The 24,608-nt window shown below is 39.2% G+C and overlaps 1 protein-coding gene across 2 annotated transcripts in view; it reads left to right on the top strand.

Annotated features, from left to right (window-relative positions):
* Nucleotides 1-24,608, top strand: part of LOC121037505 (cytosolic beta-glucosidase) — a 134,794-nt gene that overhangs the window by 99,931 nt on the left and 10,255 nt on the right. The window contains exon 5 of one of the 2 annotated variants that reach the window (XM_040486943.1): nt 7,322-8,203. The exons of the other annotated variant lie outside the window; for it this stretch is intronic. Within the exon in view, the coding sequence (XP_040342877.1) occupies nt 7,322-7,524 (203 nt within the window). The 3' untranslated portion in view covers nt 7,525-8,203. Of the gene's footprint in view, nt 1-7,321; nt 8,204-24,608 lie in introns of those variants that run through there. 2 annotated transcript variants of the gene reach the window in all.

The raw sequence follows: 24,608 nt of genomic DNA, 5'->3' as shown, positions 1-24,608 counted from the left end.
TCTCTCTGCCCCTCCCCCGTTCATGCTCTGTCTCTGTCCCAAAAATAAATAAACGTTGAAAAAAAAATTAAAAAAATAAAAGCATAATTTTTATACCTTTCACCTGCTTACTATTTGCAGGGGTTTTTTCCCCTCCCAAATCTAATGTAAGTAATAGGAACTATACAGACAATTAAGAAATCTTTACAGCTTATTTCTGGTTAATTGGCATTTTCCTATAAAATATTTAAAACTTAGCCTTTGGTTTTCAGACTCTTTTTTCAGAGAGTCATATGTTTTGCTACTAGGAGTTACCATGTGCAGGTGGGGCGTCCCGTGTTGGGATTATTTGGGCATTTTCACAGATGCTGTCCCGCCACTGATACTCACCTGGAGTTGGGGGGGGGGGGCTTATTGTGCATTTTCTATGTTTAGATCTTCCTGATGTTGTTCCATTTTATTATTTTTTTTTCCCAAAGAAAGGGAAAGACAGTGTGCCGGTTCCCTTGCAGGCACTGTTACCCAGCCAAAGCTGTCTTCCTGTTGTAATGCTCTGTGCAATTCAACCAAGCTCAGAGAAACACATTTGCAAGGTTAGTGTGTGGGGCAATTGCCAGAAAATGTGCTTCAAACTGTGTCCCAGGAAGGATTTCTCTCTCTCTCTCTTTGACAGGCCTTGAGAAAAGATTCTCACAAGCCCTCTGCGAAACCAGGTGGGTGGTTTGGGACTTGGAGCCCAGTTGGCAAGCAACTCTGTATGAGTATGGTGCATGATCTGTGACCGCTGTAACAAATTACTACAAACTTGGTGGCTTCAGACCACAGAAATTTGTTCTCTCACAGTTCTGGAGGCCAGAAATCTGAAATTGAGGTGCCAGCAGGATCGATTCCTTCTGGAATCGAGAGACAACTTAGGCCATGCATGTCTACCAGCTTCTTGTGGCTGCCTTGGCATCCCTTGGCTTACAGACATATCACTCTAATCTCTGATTCTGGCCTCACGTTGCTTTCTTCCCTGTGTGTCTTCCCCCCCTTCTCTTCTCTTCTAAGGACATTGGTCACTGGATTTACGACTCAGCATCATCTAGGATGGTCTCTCATCTTGAGATCCTTAACTGCATTTGCACAGGCCCTTTTTTCAAGTAAGGTCACATTCACAGGTTTTGAATGAACAGATCTATACAGGAGCCATCAAACCCATTACACGTGGTGAATTGAGAAGATCTCTCAGGACCCACTGGGGTAAGGCAAGGCTTTCATTAAGCAGCAGATGACAGGCCTTTGGCACTCCTGAGTTTGCAGGATTCCCACCTTCGTCTCTCTGTGGTCCCGTTTCTGAAAGGTGGTGTGGTCGGGCCTGCACATCACGTGTCTCTTGGCAAAGAGCTCCTCCAGCTCCGAGTGCTAAGGAGAGGTACTGAGGGAGTTGCCCGCATTTATAACCTCAGGAGGGAAGCCTTGGTGTTCAAAAAGTTATGGTGGACTCTTAGAGCTTATCCTAGGCTTAGGAGTCGAAAACATGACTAAGTATAAACATCACTCAGGTTGTTTATTAATAACAGAAATTCTCAGATCTGTACCTAGTTTGCTAAGAGCTGCCATAACCAAACACCACAGACAGGATGGCTTAAACAAGTGATTTATTTTCTCGCAGTTCTGGAAGCTGGAGGCGTATGATTGAGGGGTCAGCAAGTTTGGTTTCTCCTGAGGTTTCTCTTTTTAGGTTTCAGATAACCAGTTTCTCACTGTGTCCTCATTGGTCTTTCTTCTGTGCACACATAACTCTGGTGACTTCCTTCTTCTTAGGGCACGAGTCAGACTGGATCAGGGCATACCCTAACAACTTCATTTTAACTTATTCACCTTTTTAAAGACTTTATGTCCAAATAAGGTCATATGCTGAGGTACCAGGGGTTGGGGCTTCAACACGGGTTTTGGCGGGGACATAATTTAGCTCATAACACAACCCAAGAGATTCTGATTTTAGTATGTCTGGGGTGAGGCTAACAAACTTTTTTTTTTTTTTTAGCTATGCCCTAGGTGATTCTAACTGGTTACAGTGGAGGGAGTTAGAGTCAACCCTTGGAGAAACGATGTCTTGCTGGATTAGTAACCATTTTGATGTTTGCTTTGGATCTATATCTTTACATCAGCCAGATTTTTCTATATACCACATATTTGGCAACAAGTTAATGAAAATAGAAAATACTCCATGACCCTTTGCAGACATTCCCCAAGACCCTGCCTTTGTCTTTGATCTCTTCTCATTCTATTTCAATGACTTTGAATCTGAGCTTGTTTTGCATCCTGCCTTTTGGACTTCTGACATAGACTTAGCCATGCACTACTTAAGGATTTTGACTCAGACCCATGCTATTAGTTTTTTCCATACCTCCGATCAGATTTGCTGTTCACGAAGTAAATCCCAGGATGCACCTGCTCAACTAACAACTCTTAAGTTTGAGAGCTTGGACACCTGAAAGTCGGCATTATAGGGGTCTCCGGACTGCTTCTCGAGACTCAGGGAGGCAGGAAGCCAGGCAGTGACTTGGAGATGTCACCCTGGAGAAAAGAAAGGAGTTTGTCAACTGATGTAAAGACCCCTGTCCTCAGATTTATACAGTCTGTCTGTGCCTCTCCCTTAAGTCTTACAGTTTCTGAGACTGAAGTTTGTTCTTGTGACTCCTCTTCCTCTTTTACATTGTCCCAGCTGCTCATTTAAACCCAGTTTCTACTTCATCAAAATATCTGGATTGGTGGGGAGAGGGCACACCAAAGTATATGTTTACTTTGGATACTGTATTCTTCTGAGGGATGGCCAGAGTGGAAAACAACAGAAACCCACATGGGCAATATGTTGTGCTGAGTCCATGCTGTCTTGTTTAATCTTTACAGCAGCCCCAGGAGTAGATATTAGTGTCTATATTGTACGCATGAAAAACTTGAAGTCCCATGGCTAGTAACTGCTGCATCTGGGATTCAAACCCAAGTGTTACTGTTTCCTTTTCCAAATATGCCACATCACTTTTATAGGTCCCTATAAACCTTGAAGATATTTCAAGTTTATCTCTTCAGTATAAACATAGTGAACATCGTTATTTTATAGTGTGACAATGCTAATAAATGAGCTCTTTGTGGGTCTGTTTCTGTTGTCTGTTGATTTTAGTGATTTTCTAATTGTTATTTTCCCATGTCTTTCTGATTATTTGATTATGTGCTGATGATTATACTTAAAGGTATTTGTGATAATAATTGAAGGCTTAGAATATAGATCTCTCCCTTCAGAAAGTATTTGAATATGAATCTTCCAGACACTTGGAGTTACTTCAGTCCGGAATCACTTCCATCCAAGACCCAGACTTGATGTTTTCAGAACGACCAGGTGACTTGAAACTTTCCAGTGACTGGTTTGCTTCTGGCTCATCCTGCCCTTGAGGTATTAGTGTTTTGTCCTTTGGGATCTTAGTTTTCTATGTGTGGGGTCTCAGATTTCCCTCCATGTGTCTCTGAGCTTTGACACCTATCCTCACCCTGCATAATAGGAAAAGATTCTGATTTCCTAAGAATAGACAATTCCATCAGGTGAAAGTAGCTACCATGCCCATCAATCTCAATTTCTTTGTTCTGCTGTGGCCAGGTAATTCCCTATGAAATTTTCAGCTTTTCATTGTTTTGAAGATTTGGTTTTAAAATTCTATCCAGCATGCTTACTTGTTTCATTAGGAGGGCTTGCTCAAGTAATGTAGTCTGCCATTACCAGAACACGGAAATCTAGAGGCTTGTATTTTTTCTTCTCACTCCTTCCTGGGGCTTTATCTCTGCCATTTTTCTTCTGTGAGGTGGCTGCCTTTTACACTGTCCAGATCCCTTCCACTGGTCCTCACCACGGCAGTTTGGGCCTGTGGATTAGTGGTTTGTTTGACAGCTGAATAGTTGTGCTATGTTTGTGGATGTCCTATGTAGTCCCAGGCAGTCTTGAAAACGAAGGCTATCTCTGTTTATAAACTGTTAGGAAATAAAACCCACTGAAGCTGAGTGCCCAATTATTAGCCTTTTGTAATGTGACAAACACAGGCATAATCACGGCACTTCGTAAACCAGTAATTTGAGAAGATTCTGCCCAGGAGCATAAAATAATGAGCTTTGAAAATAGGTATATGTGTGCATGTGTGTGTGTAGTAAAGAATTTGGTTTTGCCCAAATAGCAGGTTGGCCTTTGCCTTCAGCTTTTCGGAGGAAATCTATGTCATACCTGACAGAATGCCCTTGTTTAGGATAGGGGCTAGTAACATCAGAAAGACCAACCATGTGATTGAAGGTGGGGGCTTTGGGTTACACAGTGTCACTTGACCTGGAGTCTAAGTTCATCCACATGGACAGTCAGTTAATCAATCATGCCAGAGTAATGAAGTCACAATAAAAACTCTGGACACTGAAGCTTCGGTGAGTTTCTCTGATTGACTGTGCTGTGTGTGTATGGTCACATGCCCATACCAGGACCCCTAGAGGAGGGGATGATGGAAGCTTCATGTTTGGGGCCCCTCAGTCTCTGACCTGTACATCTCTTCCTTTGACTGATGGTAATTTGTATCTTTTGCCATAATAGACCATAGCTGTGAGTATAACAGGTTTCACTGAGTTCTGTGAGTTCTAGCAAATTATTGAAACTGAGGGTGGTTTGGGGACCCCTTGAACTTGTAAAGAATTAGGGTGGTCTGATAAAGAACCATTCCCCTCAGCCTTCCCACTTTGACTAAAACTGGGCTGTGTGTGTGTGTGTGTGTGTGTGTGTGTGTGTGTGAGTAGGATAACACTGGCACATGGTTCTTATAATTAGAACAGCCTGACTCAGACGTTAATATATTAGCAAGTCTTAGATATTTTTCTCCTTGCATCTTTATGTTCAACTTGCTGACTGTGAGATCTTTTCCTCTGGCCTTTTTGTCTAAAACCAAACTCTGGCTCTGTATGTTTGTTGTTTTTATCCCGTGTGTTTTGTACCCATTCGTAGTCCCTGTCAGTCTGTTTTCTTTGCCTGCAACTCTGGTTAAGGAAAGAAAGTGAACTCACAGAAGTGATTTTTCCCTACTAAGATTTGGGCCCTCCTAAATCACACTGACGAGAAATGTGATGATGGTCTCTGTCTGTTCCAGAGGAGATTGGAAGAGCAGAGGCATACAGGCTCTAGCATGGTTTCGTAACTTTTCCCTGTGGTAGCACAATGGGAAGGAATCCGGCTGGCTAACTCCTCAGCCCTAAGCAGCCAGGTGATTCTCTATTTGAATGTTCCTGCCGTGAAAATGCAGCTACGCCCACCAGCGTCACTGGGCAGTTTAGTACCTGCAGCTGAACTCCTGGCAGGTAACAATGAAATTGTCAGCATTTCCTTTTTGTTTCCTTTCAAGCAGGCAGGGCATCGTCTTTATCCCTTGGTTGAGCACATGAATCAATCCTTTGTGCACGTTCAGTGGGACTGTGCGTGTTTTCAGAAACCGTCTGGCTTTATATCTGGCAGGCGTTCGTGTTGGGCAGTCGTTCTGCAAATAAGAAAAAAAAAATAATGCAGATTCTTACATGTCTCCGGATTGAATTCTAAGGCAGTCACAGGAGATTTTTGTTTTCTGGCCTGGTATTTGGTTTCAGTTATTTTAATTCTTATATATATGCCATCCAGAACTTAAATTAGTTTAAAAAAATGATTTTAAAATATTGGTGTTTTGCAGTTGTGGTTGACAGAGAGGGGAGGAGACACGAATGGTAATGTGGACAAGTAGAAGAAGGGATATCTATAAATGTCTTAATGCCTGCAAAACTTGGTGTGCTTCAATCTTATGTATTTCATTTTCCAACCATACTTTATTTAAAAGGAGTCAATCTAGCTTGGCTTAATTCCTGCCTTGAGACCATTCATAAGGCGCTCTCTAAGTACAGCACTTTGCACGCCTCCATGCACAAAGGTGGAGGGGTTATGCATCAATTAACTTCTCAGGAACCTTTTGTCTATGGGGGTGTCCATAGTCAAAAAAAAAATTCCAAGGTGATTAGGAGACCAACACATATGCAATAGTTTATGAGTATAGTGCTTCTAAGAGAACCCCCAAACACAGATTTACATCAAAGAAAAAAATAGAGTGGATCTTGCTTTGCCAATGCCAGAAGAGCCATTTTGGTTGAGAGTGTTCCCTAATATCATTAAAAATTGGTATATTATATGAATGTTCCTTTTTACCCAACTTATTTAGGAATATGTCTATCTTATGAAGGAAACTTGCCTTTTTATTTAATTTCCGCATTGGGAAATAGATATGAGTGCATCCCATAAATAGAGTTCACTTATCCTGGTTTAAAAAGACATATTCAATACAGCAATTCATACAATGCCAGAGTTTTGCCAAACTTAAGATATTAAATTAAAATGCTAATTATTAAATCCTAATGCTAAAATAATACTTATTGAAATACTTAAAATACTAAAAAGTGAGTTAAATTCCCTAACAGTATGGGAATCAGTGTAAAACTACTTTGAAAATTCTCCACACTTTGGTATCTCACTAGAGAGTCCAGGGATGGGCTTTCAGATACCCACAAATGAAATTATATAGAATATTGCATATGTGCACAAGTGTATTTGGGGGAGAGATGGTCCATTATTTTGGCTTTTAGGGGGTTTAAACACCACTGTAAGTTTAGATGTTGGGCAGAGGAGATGCCATCACATTTTTGTACCTACTCAGTCTAAGATATATGTATAACCAGGGAGGTGTGTTGACCCTTTTCATTTTAGGGTCCTGTTTCCAGAATTATAAGACATGTCTCAGTTTGGTCATAGAGACACAAGGGCTAAGGCTTCTTCAGCCCTATTTTTATCATCTCTTCCAACTTACTAGTGGACTTTGTGGATCATCTAGAGATTACACTTGGAAGCTGAGCAGTGTCTTGAATAAATATAATTCTAGGTACTAGAGAGAAACTGTGTGTGTGTGTGTGTGTGTGTGTGTGTGTGTGTGTCTGTGTCTGTGTCTGAAAAGTAGTAGATATTAAAAAGATATTTATTGAGTAAATCAATGGACGAATAAAACACATATCAAAATGAGTGAATAACCAAATAATTAGAATGATATGTAATTTAACTTCTTGAGTGGAGCCCCTACTTGGTTAAAAAAAAAAAAAAAAGAAAATTGGAAAAGAGAATTTAGAAGTTTTTTCTGTGATCTCCTGCAGGAGAAAGATACCATGCTGGTTGTCAATGATTTTGAAGTTCTCAAAAAACTTTCCCAGAGATGATCATTTTCTTTCTTTTTTTCTTCCTTTCTTTTATTTTCTCTCTTGAAACAAAAATCAGCTATCCAGCTTGATAAAGTCAATCTTAAATTATATTGTGCATGGTCTCTTCTGGATAACTTTGAGTGGACCCAAGGGTACAGTAGCCGGTTTGGTCTCTTCCACGTTGATTTTGAGGATCCTGCTAGACCTCGAGTCCCTTACACATCAGCCAAGGAGTATGCCAAGATCATCCGAAATAATGGACTAAAGGAAAGTCTATAAAAGACGGCTGTCCCATGTCTGCTGGAGAAGAGGCCTCTGCTTTTGGAAAGGATGTCTGCTTTGGTGATCCTTCAGACAATCTCAAGTTGCCTTTGTAATCATCTCCTACCAGCTGATCCATGATTATAAAGTCTGAATATGTAATGCCTGGGGATGTATTTAATGATGGCCTTTACTGTATTTGCATGTGGATCAATGAGGCTTTGAAAAAAAATAGAATAGAAAACCACTGAAATTGATTTTTATGTTAAGAAATCAGATAGACTAGGAAACTTCAATTTAAATCCTTAGAATTTTTCTAGAAAAAAATAATGCAAAATTTATAAAGATAGCATGCTCGTGATTTGCAGCTCAAACAGCAAGACCACTTATTATAAGAATACTTGTTTATGAACCTAGTTTTTCTGGTTATGTCAGTTATTGTTTGCTTTGTAGGTACTTTTTCATGTGATCCATAATTTTTCTACTGTTTAATCTAGTATAAAAAATCAAAATTAAAAGTTAGTCACATTATGCAGTTATGCATTCTCTTCAACAAAGGGATTAATTGATAACACATTTAATAAAATGGATTTGTTGATGTGTTTGGCACATGTTTTCTTAATGCGTGAACAAGTGCATCTTTCTCTTGTCTGATGAATTATTTTCGAAAAATAATAAATTAATAAAGCAAATTAGACTGTGAATGTCAGAAAGAGCATTTGAACTGATGTTCAGCAGAAACCGAATTCCTACTCCACAGTGACATCAAATGGAGGGCAAAATAATAAGCAGAGCATATTCTATACTTTTGAGTATTTTTTAAGAATTTAAGATCTATAAGAACATCGATGACATCCATGAAATACACACATAGACTGAATGGCCTACATGAGTAGAAGACGTGTGTGCACATCTGAGATGTATATGGCATTGGATTGGAATTGGACATTTTGCTGAACTTCCTCAGTTGGGGTCAGTAGTAGATGTAGGGCTTCCTCTGGACGTCATGTGTCCACACCAGCAAACCTTTTCGTATTTAGTGAATTTGGACTCTCACCTACATATTTAAGTAGTATTTACTCAACATCCATTTGTGATCAAGCTTGAAGCTAACAGGCAAGTATCATCACCCCCATTTGCAGACTGAGAAACTGAGGATGCACTGATGTAGATTTTCTTCAAGTCACATGTGTACTTGTTTCCTGGACCGGGCACTTCTTTGGCATTAGCTCTGTGCTCTGTCCAGCACACCATAGGCTCAGGTGTCATAGAAGTCTCCTTTGCATTTTTTTGAATAAAGGGAAAAAGAAACAAAGGTGTGGAGTTGCCTTATGGAGGGGACGTGGGGAATGTATTCTTCTGTGTTCTCATTCTGCTTCCCTGAGAAAACTATACATACTTTGCCATTCCCATAAGGCCTTTGGCCCTGAGCAGACACTATGTCATTTTTAAAAAAGCACTGTGGTCAATTTCTAGATCGTTTTCATGTTCATAATCAGGGAATTATTTACAGCAAATAATACTGTCTCGGTAACTTTGGACAGAGTGAGAAAGAAATGGTCGTAGTAGTTCAATAAACGTGGATGTGCTGGGGAAAATTATATTAAGATTAAAATGGTATACATAGGAAATTCTATTACATCTTTGCCACTGTTTTGTTATTTTTATTGTTCAATGAGACATTATCTCACAATTTGTGTTCATTTAAAAAGCACATTTCCAAATCTTATTTCATTCCTCTCCTATCCAGACTGTCTTTTTCATTTTTACCATGTATCTTATTTACAATTTATGTGCCCTCCTTATATTATCTTGCAAGACAACTGAGTTTTCCTTTTAATTAGGATGTTGTTTTGAATATTACTTATACTACAGGGCATATTTACAAGTTTTACAACAATACAAATGAGCTCTACATTTTCGTTACCAAAACCAGAAAATTAATATTCGTGATATAAATAAAACGATCTGTCACATTTGGTGTACCAGGTGAAATACGCATTTCAGCTGCAGTGCCCGGGCTTCCTCACAGAGCGGTGGCTTTCTGCAGCTCTCAGCTGGGTTTCAGGAGCCAGCTCTTCGTCCCAGAAATGGATCAAACCAAGGGTGCTTCCTCAATTAGTCCTGTAAATTAGAATTGTCACGAGTTTAGGTAAAGGAAAAAAAAAAAAACTCCACCACCAAAAATCTAACAGCCCCTGCAGTATTTTAATTAATGTTATTTTTAATTGCTTGTATTAGCATTTGAAAACGAGATTGATTAGCTTTTGCCTGTCACAGAAACAGAACTTGGATTCTTTAAATGGAAAAACAGGAGTTGTTAATTATACTTAAAAATCCATAGATACTGTACTTTAGATGTCTTGAAGGTCATCTGAGGCTTGTAAAGTACATGTTTTATGTCTGTTTTATCTAAGGAGAAACTTGGATATCACAATGATGGATTGGATCTACTTGTATTTCTTTCTCCTTCCTTGCTTTTTTTTTTTTTTAAGAGAATGTTATTAACATCCTGGGGATCACTTTTCAAGAATTGTCGGATTTTTGGGGATAGTTTTTATTTTAGGGTAAGTTATTTCTGAACTGCTAAAAACATATAGAAAGTAACAGTAGCCCATTTTCATTTTGATGTGTAGGGTTTTAGTTTTATAACTCCTGTGAACACCAGCAGGAAATGTCCACCTAAGCCCTTTATTGAATGAGAAGGTACGAGTTCTCATTAAGAAACCCGTAAACTAAGAAGCTGCCAACCTTGGTATTTGGCAGTAGCATGCCAGTCAGGCTTTTGTGCTCTGGGAATTTGTGTTCGGCCGTAGCTTTTAATTATTTTTATGAACGAGGGAATAATGAATACATTTGTAATATATTGAAAAAATTCCCCAACACTGACTGACCAAAAAGTAGATTTATATGATAATCCTTAAACACCAATTCTATTGCTCAGTGCTAGGTAGAGAGAAAATAGAATACTGGGCTTCATTACTGAGAGAGCAGAATAAATCAAAGCTGATGGAATTAATACTGTTTAATTACTAGCAATACACCTTACCTGGAGAACACATATTCATCACCGATGACAATATTTTAGGCTCTAGTTGTCCTGGGAGGGATATAGTACTTAGCACAAAGCATGATGAGCCTTGAAGAATGAAATTAGAAGAAAATTTGACATAGAGGCACTTTATGGTGGCCTTCATGAAGTGAGAACAAACCTTATTAATTGTGGCAGTGGTGAGATGGGGAGATGTTGTAGAAGCACTGGGCTAGGGTCACAGGGAAGAGCGGTCCCCAGTGGTGAGAGTTAATGAGTGTTTCTTGTAGACAGTAAATGTCTGTTGCCCTAGGTTTTCCTGGTATCTGTAAATGTCATCTGACCCATGACTGGCTTATGTGGCCTTGTCTGAGAGGCTATTGGCACCTGGTATGAGGCAAATATAGAGTAATCATTAAGAATGTGGGCTCTGGAGCCCATTCACCTGGATTTACATCTTGGTTCTGACATTTACTAACCAAGCCACTTACTGAACCTCCCCGTGCCTCAGTTTTCCTATCTGGAAAATGGCCTCCTTATAAGGCTTTTGCAAGACATAAGTAATCTGACAGATGTAACCTGTTCAGACAGTTTCCAGAACACGGGAAGGGCAGGGTTAGTGTGCATCATTGTTTGTAACTGTCAGACTTATTCACACTGATCCCCCAGCAATTTGTCAATTACAGCATAGATGTTTCTAACTCTGGTTCTGTTCTACCTCCATGTCCTGCACAGGTTTCTGCTCTGGTAAGTGGTGATTCACTGTCACTCTGATTTTCTCTCTCCAATTTTTGTGTTAGTGGTTTTCCTTGTGATCTCACTTCTCTGACCTAAGAAAAATTACTAACTTGGCTTTTATTTTTTGGTTTGTTGTTGTTGTTGTTGTTGTTGTTGTTGTTGTTGTTGTTGTTTTGTTAGGAGGGGTGCAATACCTTCCAAGCTCCTAACATATCAGGCCAGAAATAGGAAATAGCCGTTATTTTTATAATCATTAGAATATAAGGTTCCCAGCATCCCAATTAGGACATATTTATTAAACTAAACTGTGCAATATATTGTGGACATTCAACAATGCACACAAGACAGCTCTTCTTCTCCAAAGAAGTTCATGGTCTGGTTGCGGAACCAGAAAGAAAAGATAGCAGATGATGCTGGGTGAATTTTCTAGACAGTAGGGGTAGGGTGAGCTCTCTGCTAAATGGGGTGGGCAAATATGGCTTCATGGGCAAGGGAAATAATATAATATTAAAAACAGTATGATAATATGAGTAATATAGGCAATGATATGGAAGTGGAAAGCATGAAACTTTGGTGTGGGATGCAGCACCCAGGCCAGTTCACCTTGGGGAAGGAGTGGGAAGATTGGAATGTGGAGAGTCTGATGTTCTTGGTCTTGGTTTTCTTGTAGAACAAGTCAAAGATTTCTGAGCAGGATGGTGAAGATTTAAAAGCAATATGTCAAAAGATGGCAAAGAAACTAAGATGTAGGAACCAGTTAGAAAGCTGCTTGTAGCAGAATATAGTTGATGTGTTAAGGGCTCTATTTAAGGTAGGAAGTGCATATATGAAAAGTTAATATATAATTATAATTAATGTATGAAAAGTACACAGGAACTTAAATGCAACATGGTCTCTTGGATCAGATCCTGGAACAGAAAAAGAGATTAGTGGAAACACTGGGAAATCCAAATAAAGTCTTCAGTTTAATTAATGGTGCTTTGCCAATGTGAACTCCTTAGGTTTGCTGAATAAATAAAGCATGGTCATGTAAGAGGTTAACATGAGGGGAAGCTGGGTGAAGAAAGTATGAAATGCTCAGTACTCTTTTTACAACTCTTTTGTAAATCTAAAATTATTCCCCCCAAAAGTTTCTAAAAATGTACATAGAAGAGTTAATAATACATTCTGAGAATATATTGGATATAAGCATATATTATAATCTACATATACTGAGCTAAAACACAGCTGTATTTTATAACCACTGGTAATGTCTTGACATGTCCTTTTATCTCTCTTGGGGTTGTGCTTTAAAGGCTACTTTTTTCTTCTTTATAATTTACTCAAGTTGTCATTAGTTAGCTTCTGTTTTATTATTAGAAAATATTTTTATTTTTTTTAGAATAAAAAATTTTTTTCTTATGTTTTTATTTCATTTTTGTGAGAGAGAGTCAGAGTGCAAGTCAGGGAGAGGCAGAGAGAGAGGGAGACACGGAATCTGAAGCAGGCTCCAGGCTCCAAGCCGTCAGCACAGAGCCTGATGCGGGGCTCAAACTCACGGAGTGTGAGATCATGACCTGAGCCGAAGTCAGACGCTTAACCGAATGAGCCACCCAGGTGCCCTTAGAAAATATTTTTAAAGACAAACTTCATCTGTCACAGTGATTCATTGCATGTTGAAGTCATGGAGGTAGATAAGTCGCTGATGGCTCTGTAAAGGAACAATGGTACAACTGATGAAAAATGGCAAGCATACACATCACTCCATCTAGGTGATACTTTCAACTCATCATGGCAACAAATATGTCTGAAGTGCTTGTTACGGTTTTGAGATATTTAAAAATTAACTGCCACATCTCTTCTGTAATCACCAACATATTATATCTCTGCTGCACATAATGTTTTTATTTGTCTGCCCCTCTAGATGGTGAACAACTTGAGGTCTTATTTATCTTAATATTTCCAGTACCTTTTGCATGATATCTGGCAATTCTAAGCAATTTATAAATGTGGATTAAATCATTGATGCAGTGGATGTTAGGTAGTCAAATTCTTATTTGCAATGGAAACCTAAGATATGGATTGACTCATTTAGTCCTTACAAGAACCGAATGAGATCAATTGTAGTTATTATCCCTGTTTTATAGATGAGTAAGCTGAGGCGGAGAAAAGGTAAATAACTTGTCTCAACTATAGAGCAGTAAAGCCAGAATTGCAAGCCATACATGCGTTTCCAAACATCAAAAAGCTACTTCATATTCTTTCCTGATAGAGTTGTGGCAGAATCAGTCCTGGCACCCTGGTTATTTTCAATAAGACACCCTGACACATAATTTAACCGAACTGGAACATTTGAATATGAAATCCCCCATGTCTCTAAAACTTCAGCGGATTTTCCATACTCCACAGCTAGTCATTTCACAAAGTTGTAGATGTGTGGTTTCTTCTTTTTCTAAGACTACTAGCATCTATGCCAAACATTTTCTTTGCTTCTGCACTCATCCAGCCCATTTTCTTTTTGAATCCTGTCTTCTAATGAGCTGATTACTTTTCCCAGCTATGGCATATACCCAAACAAGACTACTCCCATAATAAAGGTGCTGCATTTACAATCAAAACCACAATGAGGTATCACCTTACATCTGTCAGAATGGCTAAAATAACAAAGAGAAGAAATAACAAGTGTTGGCGATGATGTGGAGAAAAGAGAACCCTCATACAGTGTTGGTGGGAAATATAAATTGGTACAGCCATTGGGGAAAATAATATGGAGATTCCTCAAAAAATTAAAAATAAAGACACCCTAAGATCCAGTAATTCCAGTACTGGGTATTTACCCAAAGAAAACAAAACCCCTAGTTTGAAAAGATATATGCATCCCTATATTTATTGCAGCATTATTTACAATAGTCAAGATATGGAAGCAACCCAAGTGTCCACTGATAGATGAATGGATAAAGAAATGTGGCATGCATAAATAATGGAATATTACTCAGCCATAAAAAAGAATGAAATCCTGACACTTGTGACATGGTGGATGGACCTAAAAGGTTGTCCTCATCTGTGAAGTGAGAATTAAAATAAAACTAGCTGCTTTCTAGGACTGTAGTGAGCATTAAGAGAGATGACACAGGCAAGATAACTTAAAAGCTCCTCCATTAAGTGGTAAGTACAATATCTTATAAGTGGTAGCTCTTATTTTCTGTTAACAGTGATGTGAAGACTCGAAATTAGGGAAATAATTTCAGGCAATGCATTTTTGCAACATGCCCGTCTCCCTTCCTGGTTTCTTCCATTTGTACTGAAGCAGTGCTTCGGTGATGGGCATCTCTACAGGCAGCTCCGAGCAAGCAGCTCATTCTTCTTGCAGTGGAGGATTATTCTTCCCTGGGATAGAGCCCGTTTCACTGTTCAATTCTCCCATTACTTTTCTAGATCCACCCTGAAAAGGGGTGGAGGGTTGCCTTCTCCAAAAGTAACAGCCTTCCCAAGGCTGCTGCCTGTCAAGTCATGATTTGGGAACTGTCCTGCAGCAAATGTAAGTCTGTGGTGGCCGCCATGCACCCTTTGTCCTCTCCATGTTGTATAGAACCAAAAATATTTTACTTACTAGTTACATAGCAACAGAGAACTGGCAGAGAGATCACACTACCTTTCCATTCTCCTGTAAATGTCTCTCTCCCTCTCTCTTTTTCCTCCCTGTAAATGATAGTACATGGTTCTTATTACTTTAATAGACTGTGAATTGATTTGCGTGAGAGATAGAACTAGTGAAAGGTTTTGGCTGGGAATGAATTTTTTTCTCTGCTCTGTTTCATTTTTTTTTTTTTACAGTAGAATGCACCCCTGAAACCCTTCCAGATTTTCTACCTTCTGATCATACTGTCTATTATAATTCTGCCCGATGGCAAACTTCTCCTTATTGACTCTAAATTACATTTAATCCTGTTAGGATCACTTTTTATTGAAAGGCATGTGTTGTGATGGTGTTGACGGGAGTCCAGAAGCCGAGATGCCCAGCCAGAGGAAAATAAACTTGTGGAGTTTTGAATGGTTGTCATTTTCATGCTGGGCCCAGCTGTGTAGCCTGTTGGAGGATGTAGAGGATTGGGGTGTTCGGTACAGATAATGGTGGGCTCCCGGGTGGTGTGGAGAGCTCTCCACACAAGAAAATAATCTTTTGAGCCCAGTGGACTAAGAACCAAAGGCCATTTTGAGCTAAGACAGTATAATTCTATTAGTGAAAAGCCCTTGCAGGGGGAAATTGCCTGTGCTAAAATCTGTGCACAAATTAAAATAACAGGGCTAAGGGGGGAAATATCTCTATAAAAGGCTTTATGACTCTAGTGGATAATAATATCCTTGTCACATTAGGATCTGGGGACCTAAAGATATAGAAGCTTTTTTACACAGCATATGGGCCTTCTTTACTCAACTTTAGCCTGTGCAATAAATCCGTTCTTGGGTGCTTATTTGATGAATTTGAATGCTGTGCCAAAGCATACTTTTGTTCTCATCAGGAAAAAGTAGAAAATAGGGTCTGCATATCATTGCTGTGTGTTGACACCTTATAAGATTGCTGTCATCGAAAAGCCCCATTTTGGCTAAATGTATTGCATGTGTAAGTTCTCTGTAATTTGCATGGGATATTGTGGCGACAAGTACTGTTAATATTGCTGTTTTGATATGGCGTGTAAAATTTATTTAAATGCGTAACATGCTTTAGAATAGATTCATTAGAAAGGGGTGAATTGGGAAAGAAAAAAAGCTGTCAGCACAAATGCTGTTCATTTTCCAGGGTGACAGAAATCAAAAAGTCCCAAAGACTGCAACCGTTGAATAGCTAACTTCATGTATCACAGAGCTATCTGCATGGTGGGCCCTCCTCATTGATTGGACAGCGGCTACAAATTTAAAGCTTATGCTACATTTCCCTAATTCCATGACAAAGACATGAGCAATGGGCTGTCACATATTTGAAAATTGTGCCGTGTAAGTAAATAAAGACACAGTTCATAATTCTATAAGAGGATGATGGCAACATTTATTCTAGAATTAAGCAGTAATGAAACAGATGATTCTTTGAGCTCTAGCAGTAGGCTAGGGAGTTTAGTACCAGTACATCTCTCTCTTAAACTATAGCAGAATTAAGATAGTAACCAACTGGATTTATTGTCATCTGCTTTTCTGCCCTCTCTCCCTTCCTGCCTCATCTCTACCCCCACTTTTCCCTCACCTTCCCTCCCTGTCACCTTAGCTTTTCTACCTCACTGCCTTCCTCTTGCTCCATCCATCCACTGATTCACTCACTCACTCACCCTCCTATTCTTTCATCAGACCTTTCTTAAGAACCTATCTTGGCTCAGACATTGTGCCACCAGTGGGACTACACTGTGACTAAGACAGATGTAGCTTGATCCTCATGAAATGTACAATTTGGATAGAAATGGGGCTGGCTTACCCAACATCAAGACCCCCATGCTTGGGACACCCACAAAGGAAGAGTCACCCTCCTCCCTAATTTAAAAACTTATGCTCAGTCTATGATATTTGATGTAAAGTATTGAAGTGTCATCATGGGCAATATGAAAACCTGTTGGACACCTTAAACTTATTTGAAAGTTTTGATTTTTTTCCCTAATTTCAAAATCCATATGGTGTTGGAGGAGACACCATTATCGTGTCAGAGCTTAGGGCCTCTAAAAGTCTTAATAGAGAACATGTGGGGAACAAGTAATTAGACAGTGACATTGAACAAGTAATTAGAAATGTGATGAGCACTGTGAAGAAGTACAGATGCTATGGAGCATATGACAGGGGAGCCTCACCTCCCTTCTTTTTTCTCGATGAAATCCAAGACATGCACACTTTAAAATACACTGGAATAAAGCCCTTGAAAGAGTAGGCATTTACAGTGTGCCTGGAGTGGGTGAGTGGTGGGGAGAAGTAGTCACTCTTTTTGGCTGCCCATGAATTGGATAAAACCATTGTCCTGGGCAGACTGAGAAGGAACTGAAGATCCTTGAGAAAGGATTTCCATAGAATAAAGATCTTTTTTTTTTTTTTTTTTTTTTACTCTAACAAAATTGAGTAGTTGAATGATCTTGACTTCAAGAAATAAAAACCATTTCCTTTATCTCCAAATGATAGAGATTAGGGGGAGAAAATCTTCCAGTAAAGGCCACAGCACCTGCATTGTATGGTTAAGCTTTAAACATTCTGCTCCCTTCTGGCTTTCAAGTCTTCTGGAAGCTTTAAGAAGGACAACTGATATAAGGTCTGTTTCTGAGATGACTTCATGATACCATAAGTAGGAAGTGTATGCCAGTGGTTCTCAAACATTAGCAGCCATCAGCATCACCTGGAGAAGTTGTAGAAACATGGATTGCTGGGCCCTGTCCCAGAATTTCTGATTCAGTGGGTCTGGGGGAGAAACCTGAGGATTTGCATGTCTCATGAGTTGCCAGACACTGCTGCTGACTCTCCTCACGTTGAGAGCCCTTGGTGTATGCCACTGAGTCAACTAACCTTAGTGATGCAGAGCTGGAAGGAGTATTGGCCTAAGAATCAGAAGAGCTAAGTAGATTCCCAGCACCACTGTTTAAATGCCTTGATCATCTTAATCTTGTCATTGAACATCTCCAAATTTCTTCCCTCATTGTAGAATGCATGTTCTCATAAACAAAGTTGTTACAAGGATTGAATTGTATATCTGAAAGCATTTTGTAAACTTTTGAGATTTATCGTTTGTTTTAATTTTTAAAACATGTTTTATTTATTTTTGAGAGAGAGAGAGAGAGTGAGCATGAGCAGAGAGAAGGAGACACAGTACTGGAAGCAGTCTCCAGGCTCCATGCTGTCAGCACAGAGCCCAACGCAGGACTCAAACTCACAAACCATGAGATCATGACCTGATCCAAAGTCAGTGGCTCAACCGACTGAGCCACCCAGGGACCCCATAAACCCAATGAGATTTAAAAGAACTTCTGAGATTTAAAACTTTTGCTTGATTCTCATGATGATCATTCACCTCTATCTAGTGTGTCTGACAAACAGGGGTGCAAAGACTGAGTAAGACATCTGGAGCGCATGCGAAGAGCAAACCTCTAACCTCCAACAGCCATGTTTGTGGGAAGAATTCAGTATAAACCAACGATATACTACAGATCAGACATTACAGAAATGTGGGTGTGACCAATTCTGTGGTGTTTCCAGAAGTTCCTGCCTTTTTTTTTTACAGTTGGCAATCTGTCAATGTTTTGGGACTCAGAGTTGCCACTTTTCTCAGTCAGATTTGATTTTGGGTGAATGAATGAAGTCTGTTGGCCAAGAGTTGTTTAACCTCCTTCAAGAGTGAGGGAGTATTAAGGAGGAATGGTATAATTAAAGTAATGTTGTAAAAACAAAAACAAAAATGAAAATCAGGCAAGAAGCTATTGTGGCTGTGCAAAACCACTTGTCCCTATTGGTTGAGGAATCCCAGTGGTCATTTTTACTTTCTGGCATATTTTACCCATTTTACGGTTTCTTTTATTCAAATTTATTAAGGCTTTAAAAAGTCAGACCTTAAATAAAAAACCTTTTTACTCCCATCAGCTCAAAACAAGGCCCCATATTTTATTGACTGTCAACTTCCTAAGGTGCTTTATCCTTAGTCTCAGCTGAACCCTGCCAGTGCTGAGCTGTTTCAAGAGAAATAGACAATTCCAAGCCCTGGTGGAAATTTGAACATCGATGTGTCCTCGAAGCATATCTGTGAGATGTACTGGGAGCACAGCAAAATTGAGAATCCCCTCTATGGGGTATCCAGAAATCCTTTATTTGGCCATTAAACTGTTCATAGAACTTATCACTTTCATGTGGTGACAGAAAATCATTGAGAAAGGTCCCTCCTGTCCAGCAATGACAAAGAAAACATCCCTGAGTATCAGTTGTCCTGGAGGTGGTTGTTCTGAGCTTTGGGTACATGCCAAGTGGCTTTCCAGGTAGCCCCTAAGGTTTGACTTGAAATATGGTTTTCCCTCAAGCTTCAAAGGTACATGTTTACTTGTGTTTTAATAATTACGGCTGGAAGATTTCCCGCAGGAAACTGAATTGTTATTTTGTATCATTTCTAAGGGAGAATAATAGACAAGAGAAGAAAACATTAGCAAGAGTCCAGGACTGAAGGACTAGCAGGGGATCACTGAGGGCAGTCCTTATCTCTCAGAAGAGCAAAACATCAGTAGCTGAAGATACCAAGTTATTACCTGGACTCCAGAGTCAGACAGACAGGGTTGAAGTCTGTTCCACTGCTCTCTAGTTCTCTGACCTTGAGATTCAGAACCTTAGTTTCTTCATTTAAAAAATTAGCTTAACATCTGATTTTGGTTTAGGCTCAGCTCATGATCTCACGGTTTCGTGGGTGTGAGCCCCGCATCGGGCTCTATGTGAAACAGGGTGCTGTCGAAGAAAACCTGCCAGATGCCAAAAAGAAAGCGAGGCAAGATTTTATTCACAGCTGGGCCAAACCTGATCTCCTGATCTTAAGGAGAAAAGTGCAGAGAATGGCCCCGAACAAAGGTAGCAGTGAGTTTATATGGATTTTAGCAAGTCAGAGTACCTCATTATTTAGTTAACCAGTTACAATTTATAGCATTTCATGGTGGCCAATTATATTGTGACACACAGACGTTAGTTTTGGCAGGAACCTATCAGTTTATTTATTTATTTATTTATTTATTTTTAAATTTATTTTATTTATTTTTTTATTTTTATTTATTTATTTATTTTTATTTATATATGAAATTTATTGTCAAATTGGTTTCCATACAACACCCAGTGCTCATCGCAAAAGGTGCCCTCCTCAATACCCATCACCCACCCTCTCCTCCCTCCCACCCCCCATCAACCCTCAGTTTGCTCTCAGTTCTCAACAGTCTCTTATGCTTTGGCTCTCTCCCACTCTAACCTCTTTTTTTTTTTTTTCCTTCCCCTCCCCCATGGGTTCCTGTTAACTTTCTCAGGATCCACATAAGAGTGAAACCATATGGTATCTGTCTTTCTCTGTATGGCTTATTTCACTTAGCATCACACTCTCCAGTTCCATCCACGTTGCTACAAAAGGCCATATTTCATTTTTTCTCATTGCCACATAGTATTCCATAGTGTATATAAACCACAATTTCTTTATCCATTCATCAGTTGATGGACATTTAGGCTCTTTCCATAATTTGGCTATTGTTGAGAGTGCTGCTATGAACATTGGGGTACAAGTGCCCCTATGCATCAGTACTCCTGTGTCCCTTGGATAAATTCCTAGCAGTGCTATTGCTGGGTCATAGGGTAGGTCTATTTTTAATTTTCTGAGGAACCTCCACACTGCTTTCCAGAGCGGCTGCACCAATTTGCATTCCCACCAACAGTGCAAGAGGGTTCCCGTTTCTCCACATCCTCTCCAGCATCTATAGTCTCCTGATTTGTTCATTTTGGCCACTCTGACTGGCGTGAGGTGATACCTGAGTGTGGTTTTGATTTGTATTTCCCTGATAAGGAGCGACGCTGAACATCTTTTCATGTGCCTGTTGGCCATCCAGATGTCTTCTTTAGAGAAGTGTCTATTCATGTTTTCTGCCCATTTCTTCACTGGGTTATTTGCTTTTCGGGTGTGGAGTTTGGTGAGCTCTTTATAGATTTTGGATACTAGCCCTTTGTCCGATATGTCATTTGCAAATATCTTTTCCCATTCCGTTGGTTGCCTTTTCGTTTTGTTGGTTGTTTCCTTTGCTGTGCAGAAGCTTTTTATCTTCATAAGGTCCCAGTAATTCACTTTTGCTTTTAATTCCCTTGCCTTTGGGGATGTGTCGAGTAAGAGATTGCTACGGCTGAGGTCAGAGAGGTCTTTTCCTGCTTTCTCCTCTAAGGTTTTGATGGTTTCCTGTCTCACATTCAGGTCCTTGATCCATTTTGAGTTTATTTTTGTGAATGGTGTGAGAAAGTGGTCTAGTTTCAACCTTCTGCATGTTGCTGTCCAGTTCTCCCAGCACCATTTTTTAAAGAGACTGTGTTTTTTCTATTGGATGTTCTTTCCTGCTTTGTCAAAGATTTGTTGGCCATACGTTTGTGGGTCTAGTTCTGGGGTTTCTATTCTATTCCATTGGTCTCTGTGTCTGTTTTTGTGCCAAGGAACCTATCAGTTTAAAGTTCTTTGTCCTAAGAGCGTTTAAAATGACCAATCATAGTTAGACACCTAAGATACCGTGGGGCAGTGAGTTTGTGACTTTTTACATGTTGGTCTTGCCTAGGCCAGATCTTGGTAGAAGGGGTGGGGGAGCATTTTGCAACCTAAGTTACCTATTCAGCAACCAGGCGAAGTTACAGAAGTGAGATAGGGTGGTTAGTAATTTCCGATAACCCTAATAGGGGACTACATAAGCTTTTATCTCAATTATTCATGAAAGGTGAGTTTAAGCCGAACTTATATACAATAAGCTTTCTGATATTTTATAAGTTGACCTATTACATACACTGACAGCGCAGAGCCTGCTGGGGATTCTGTCTCTCCCTCTCTCTCTCTGCCCTCCCCCACTCTTGCTGTTTCTGTCTCTCTCAAAAATAAATAAGTAAACTTAAAAAATTTTAAAAATTAGCTTAAAAATATTTCCTTTCTCATAGATATAGGGTGAAAATTACATGAAGTAATGCCTATTAATTCCAAGTAGGTTGTATGTTCCTTCATGGGAAGACAGTAAGGTATTTACCATTTATTCAAAAATCTTGTATTGAGCAACTACTATGTGCTAGATACTGGAGATATCTTCCTGCAGTACGTTATCCTATACCACGATGATCAGCTTCATGCTTAGCATGCAGTTAACACTTCAATACACTTGCTGTATTAACTAAATGAAATTTTCCCATTTTTCTTTTAAAAAAAAAAACGATATAGGGTGTCTCAACTCCTTTTCTCACCTCTTAGACTGTCCTTAAAATATTCACAATCTTTAATTTGGACCCTCTATTATTCAAAAGATGGAATGGTACAATTTCTTCCTAGATCTTCCATGGCATAGTATTTCCTGGGGACATTCTTGATTAAAACTTGACACAAGGAAAGTTTTATTTTATACAGGATGAAATATATGCAAAGGACCATGACTGTGTTACTATCATAGTTTGTATTTTTGAAGTTTGGATCTAATTTTTGATTTAGGCACTTTGCCCCCAATGAAATATTATATATTATAATGTAGCAGCTAATAAGATCTGATACAGTGACTTTAAATTGAATTTCATTAAAAAAATAAGAGCATAAAATGTCTTCCTAATAGTCTTAATTAGGGAAAATGGAAGATCATAGTATTTCTGTATTAATGCACTAACTTAGATAATTGGGATAATATGAAATGCATAGTGACAAAAATAGGAATTTCGGAGGCCAAGGGAAAAATAACCCACTACTTTCCAGTTTCTAGTATTTTTGTTTTTGGGCCAGGGAAGCTTCCCAAATGTGGAGCATAGTGTCTTAAAGTAATTATTCTTTTTCATGTGTACAAGTCAGTATTGTCCTACTACAGCTCTTGTTTTGTAGTGACTACTTCCCGGGGAAAGGCATTGTTCTGAATCTCACTGCTTCTTAACAACTGCCACTTGTCCTCCTGATTAGGGCATTGTATGAAAACAGAGCATTCATTGCAGTGTTCTCACTAATCTCTCTCCTTTCATCCAGAGTCTCCCAGTTTCTCAGAGAGCTCTGCTTTTGCATTTTTAATTGAATGGTCCTAAAAGTTGATATTCATGTATTCTGCTTGCCTGAAATCTCTGTCCATGCCTCACTCTGAAGGTCTTATCTGTCTCTTTTATATTTCAGTCTGGTTGGGGAGTGAAAATAGGCCCAGTTCTCTAATTGGAAGCCACATGGGGCATCTGCAAGATGATAACTGTACCCGGAACTCAATAGCTACCCAGCACTCTGAAACAGAAGGTCGCCATTTTGTAAAACCATAGAAAATGCTACTGGGCATTTTACAGAATTGTCAATCAGGATAGAATGGACACTAATTGCTTCTCCCACAGCTGTTAACATTCCTCTTCAGTGGCCAAGCAACCCTTAAGACAGGAACAAATTCTCTCAGACATCTGAAATTTTCTACAGACCTAAGTATAGGTTTCCAAGGTGACATCTGTGATGAGTTGTCCACTGATTAGCATGAATGAAGAACTAACATTTCTGAAGAAATAAAATATTTTAGACAGAAAAATCTGATTCTATTGAAAGCATATAGTGATCATACAAATAAAATGTTATGTTTACAACTTTGGGGAATGCTTGTGTTAGTACGATATTGTATGTTATTCTATCACATTGTTCTTCAAAGTAGATGTGGACACATCAGGGGACGGACAAACCAATCCAGTAGGGTCCATACCCATAAAAAAGTTATTAAAAATTCCCTGTATTTTTACCTAAAAATTTTAAAGAATGTAAGCTTTCCTAGTAATTAAAGTCAATTTTATAGGAATGCATGTTTATAATTCATAAGTAAATATACATACATTGGGATAGCACACTGAAAAAATTTTTTCTGATGGGAATATATATTACTTATCTATTGCTAGGTAATAATTATCCCAAAACATGACATCTTAAAACACCAAACATTTATTATCTTACAGTGTTTATGGATCAGGAATATGGGTATAATTTAGTTGGCTGCTTCTAGCCCAAGGTCTCTCATGAACTTGAAATAAAGCTGTTGGCCAGTGCTGTAATCATGTTTGAAGGATCAACTGGGGGATGATGCATTTCAAGTTCAATTACCTGGTTGTAGGTAGAATCCAGTTCCTTGAAGACTAGACTATTGGACTGGAAGCCATAGTTCCTCATTGGTTGTTGGCTGGAGGACTTCCTGCTTTCCTTGCCCTTTTATAGAGTAGGAAATATGGTGGTATTTCACAATATGGCAGCTGGCTTCCCTCAGAGTAGACGAGTGCGAGAGGGCAAGAGAGCACTCAGGTCAGAAGCCAGTCTTTTTATAACTTAATCTTAGAAAAGACATTCCATCACTTTTGCCACATTCTATTCAACACAACAAAATAGAAGCAAGTCTGTTGAATAGAGTGGAATGGAATGGAATAGAATAGAATAAATGTGAATTGCTATATCCAGCCCATACTCAAGGGGAAGAGATTGTACAAAGACTTGAACACAAGGATGCAGGGATCCTTTGGTACTACTTTTGAGGTTGCTCGCTACAGAGTGTATGTTCAAAGTCTGGAAACTACTACTTTAGGGCACAAGTCTGCAAACTCTTTGGTAAAGGTCCAGATTGTAAATATTTTAAGCTGGGTGGGCCACATGTGATCATTATTGTGT

The sequence above is a fragment of the Herpailurus yagouaroundi genome, unplaced genomic scaffold (genome assembly GCF_014898765.1).
Source record: "Herpailurus yagouaroundi ecotype Mexico unplaced genomic scaffold, PumYag 28, whole genome shotgun sequence".
NCBI lineage: Eukaryota > Metazoa > Chordata > Mammalia > Carnivora > Felidae > Herpailurus > Herpailurus yagouaroundi.
This window is presented reverse-complemented; position numbering and strand designations above follow the sequence as displayed.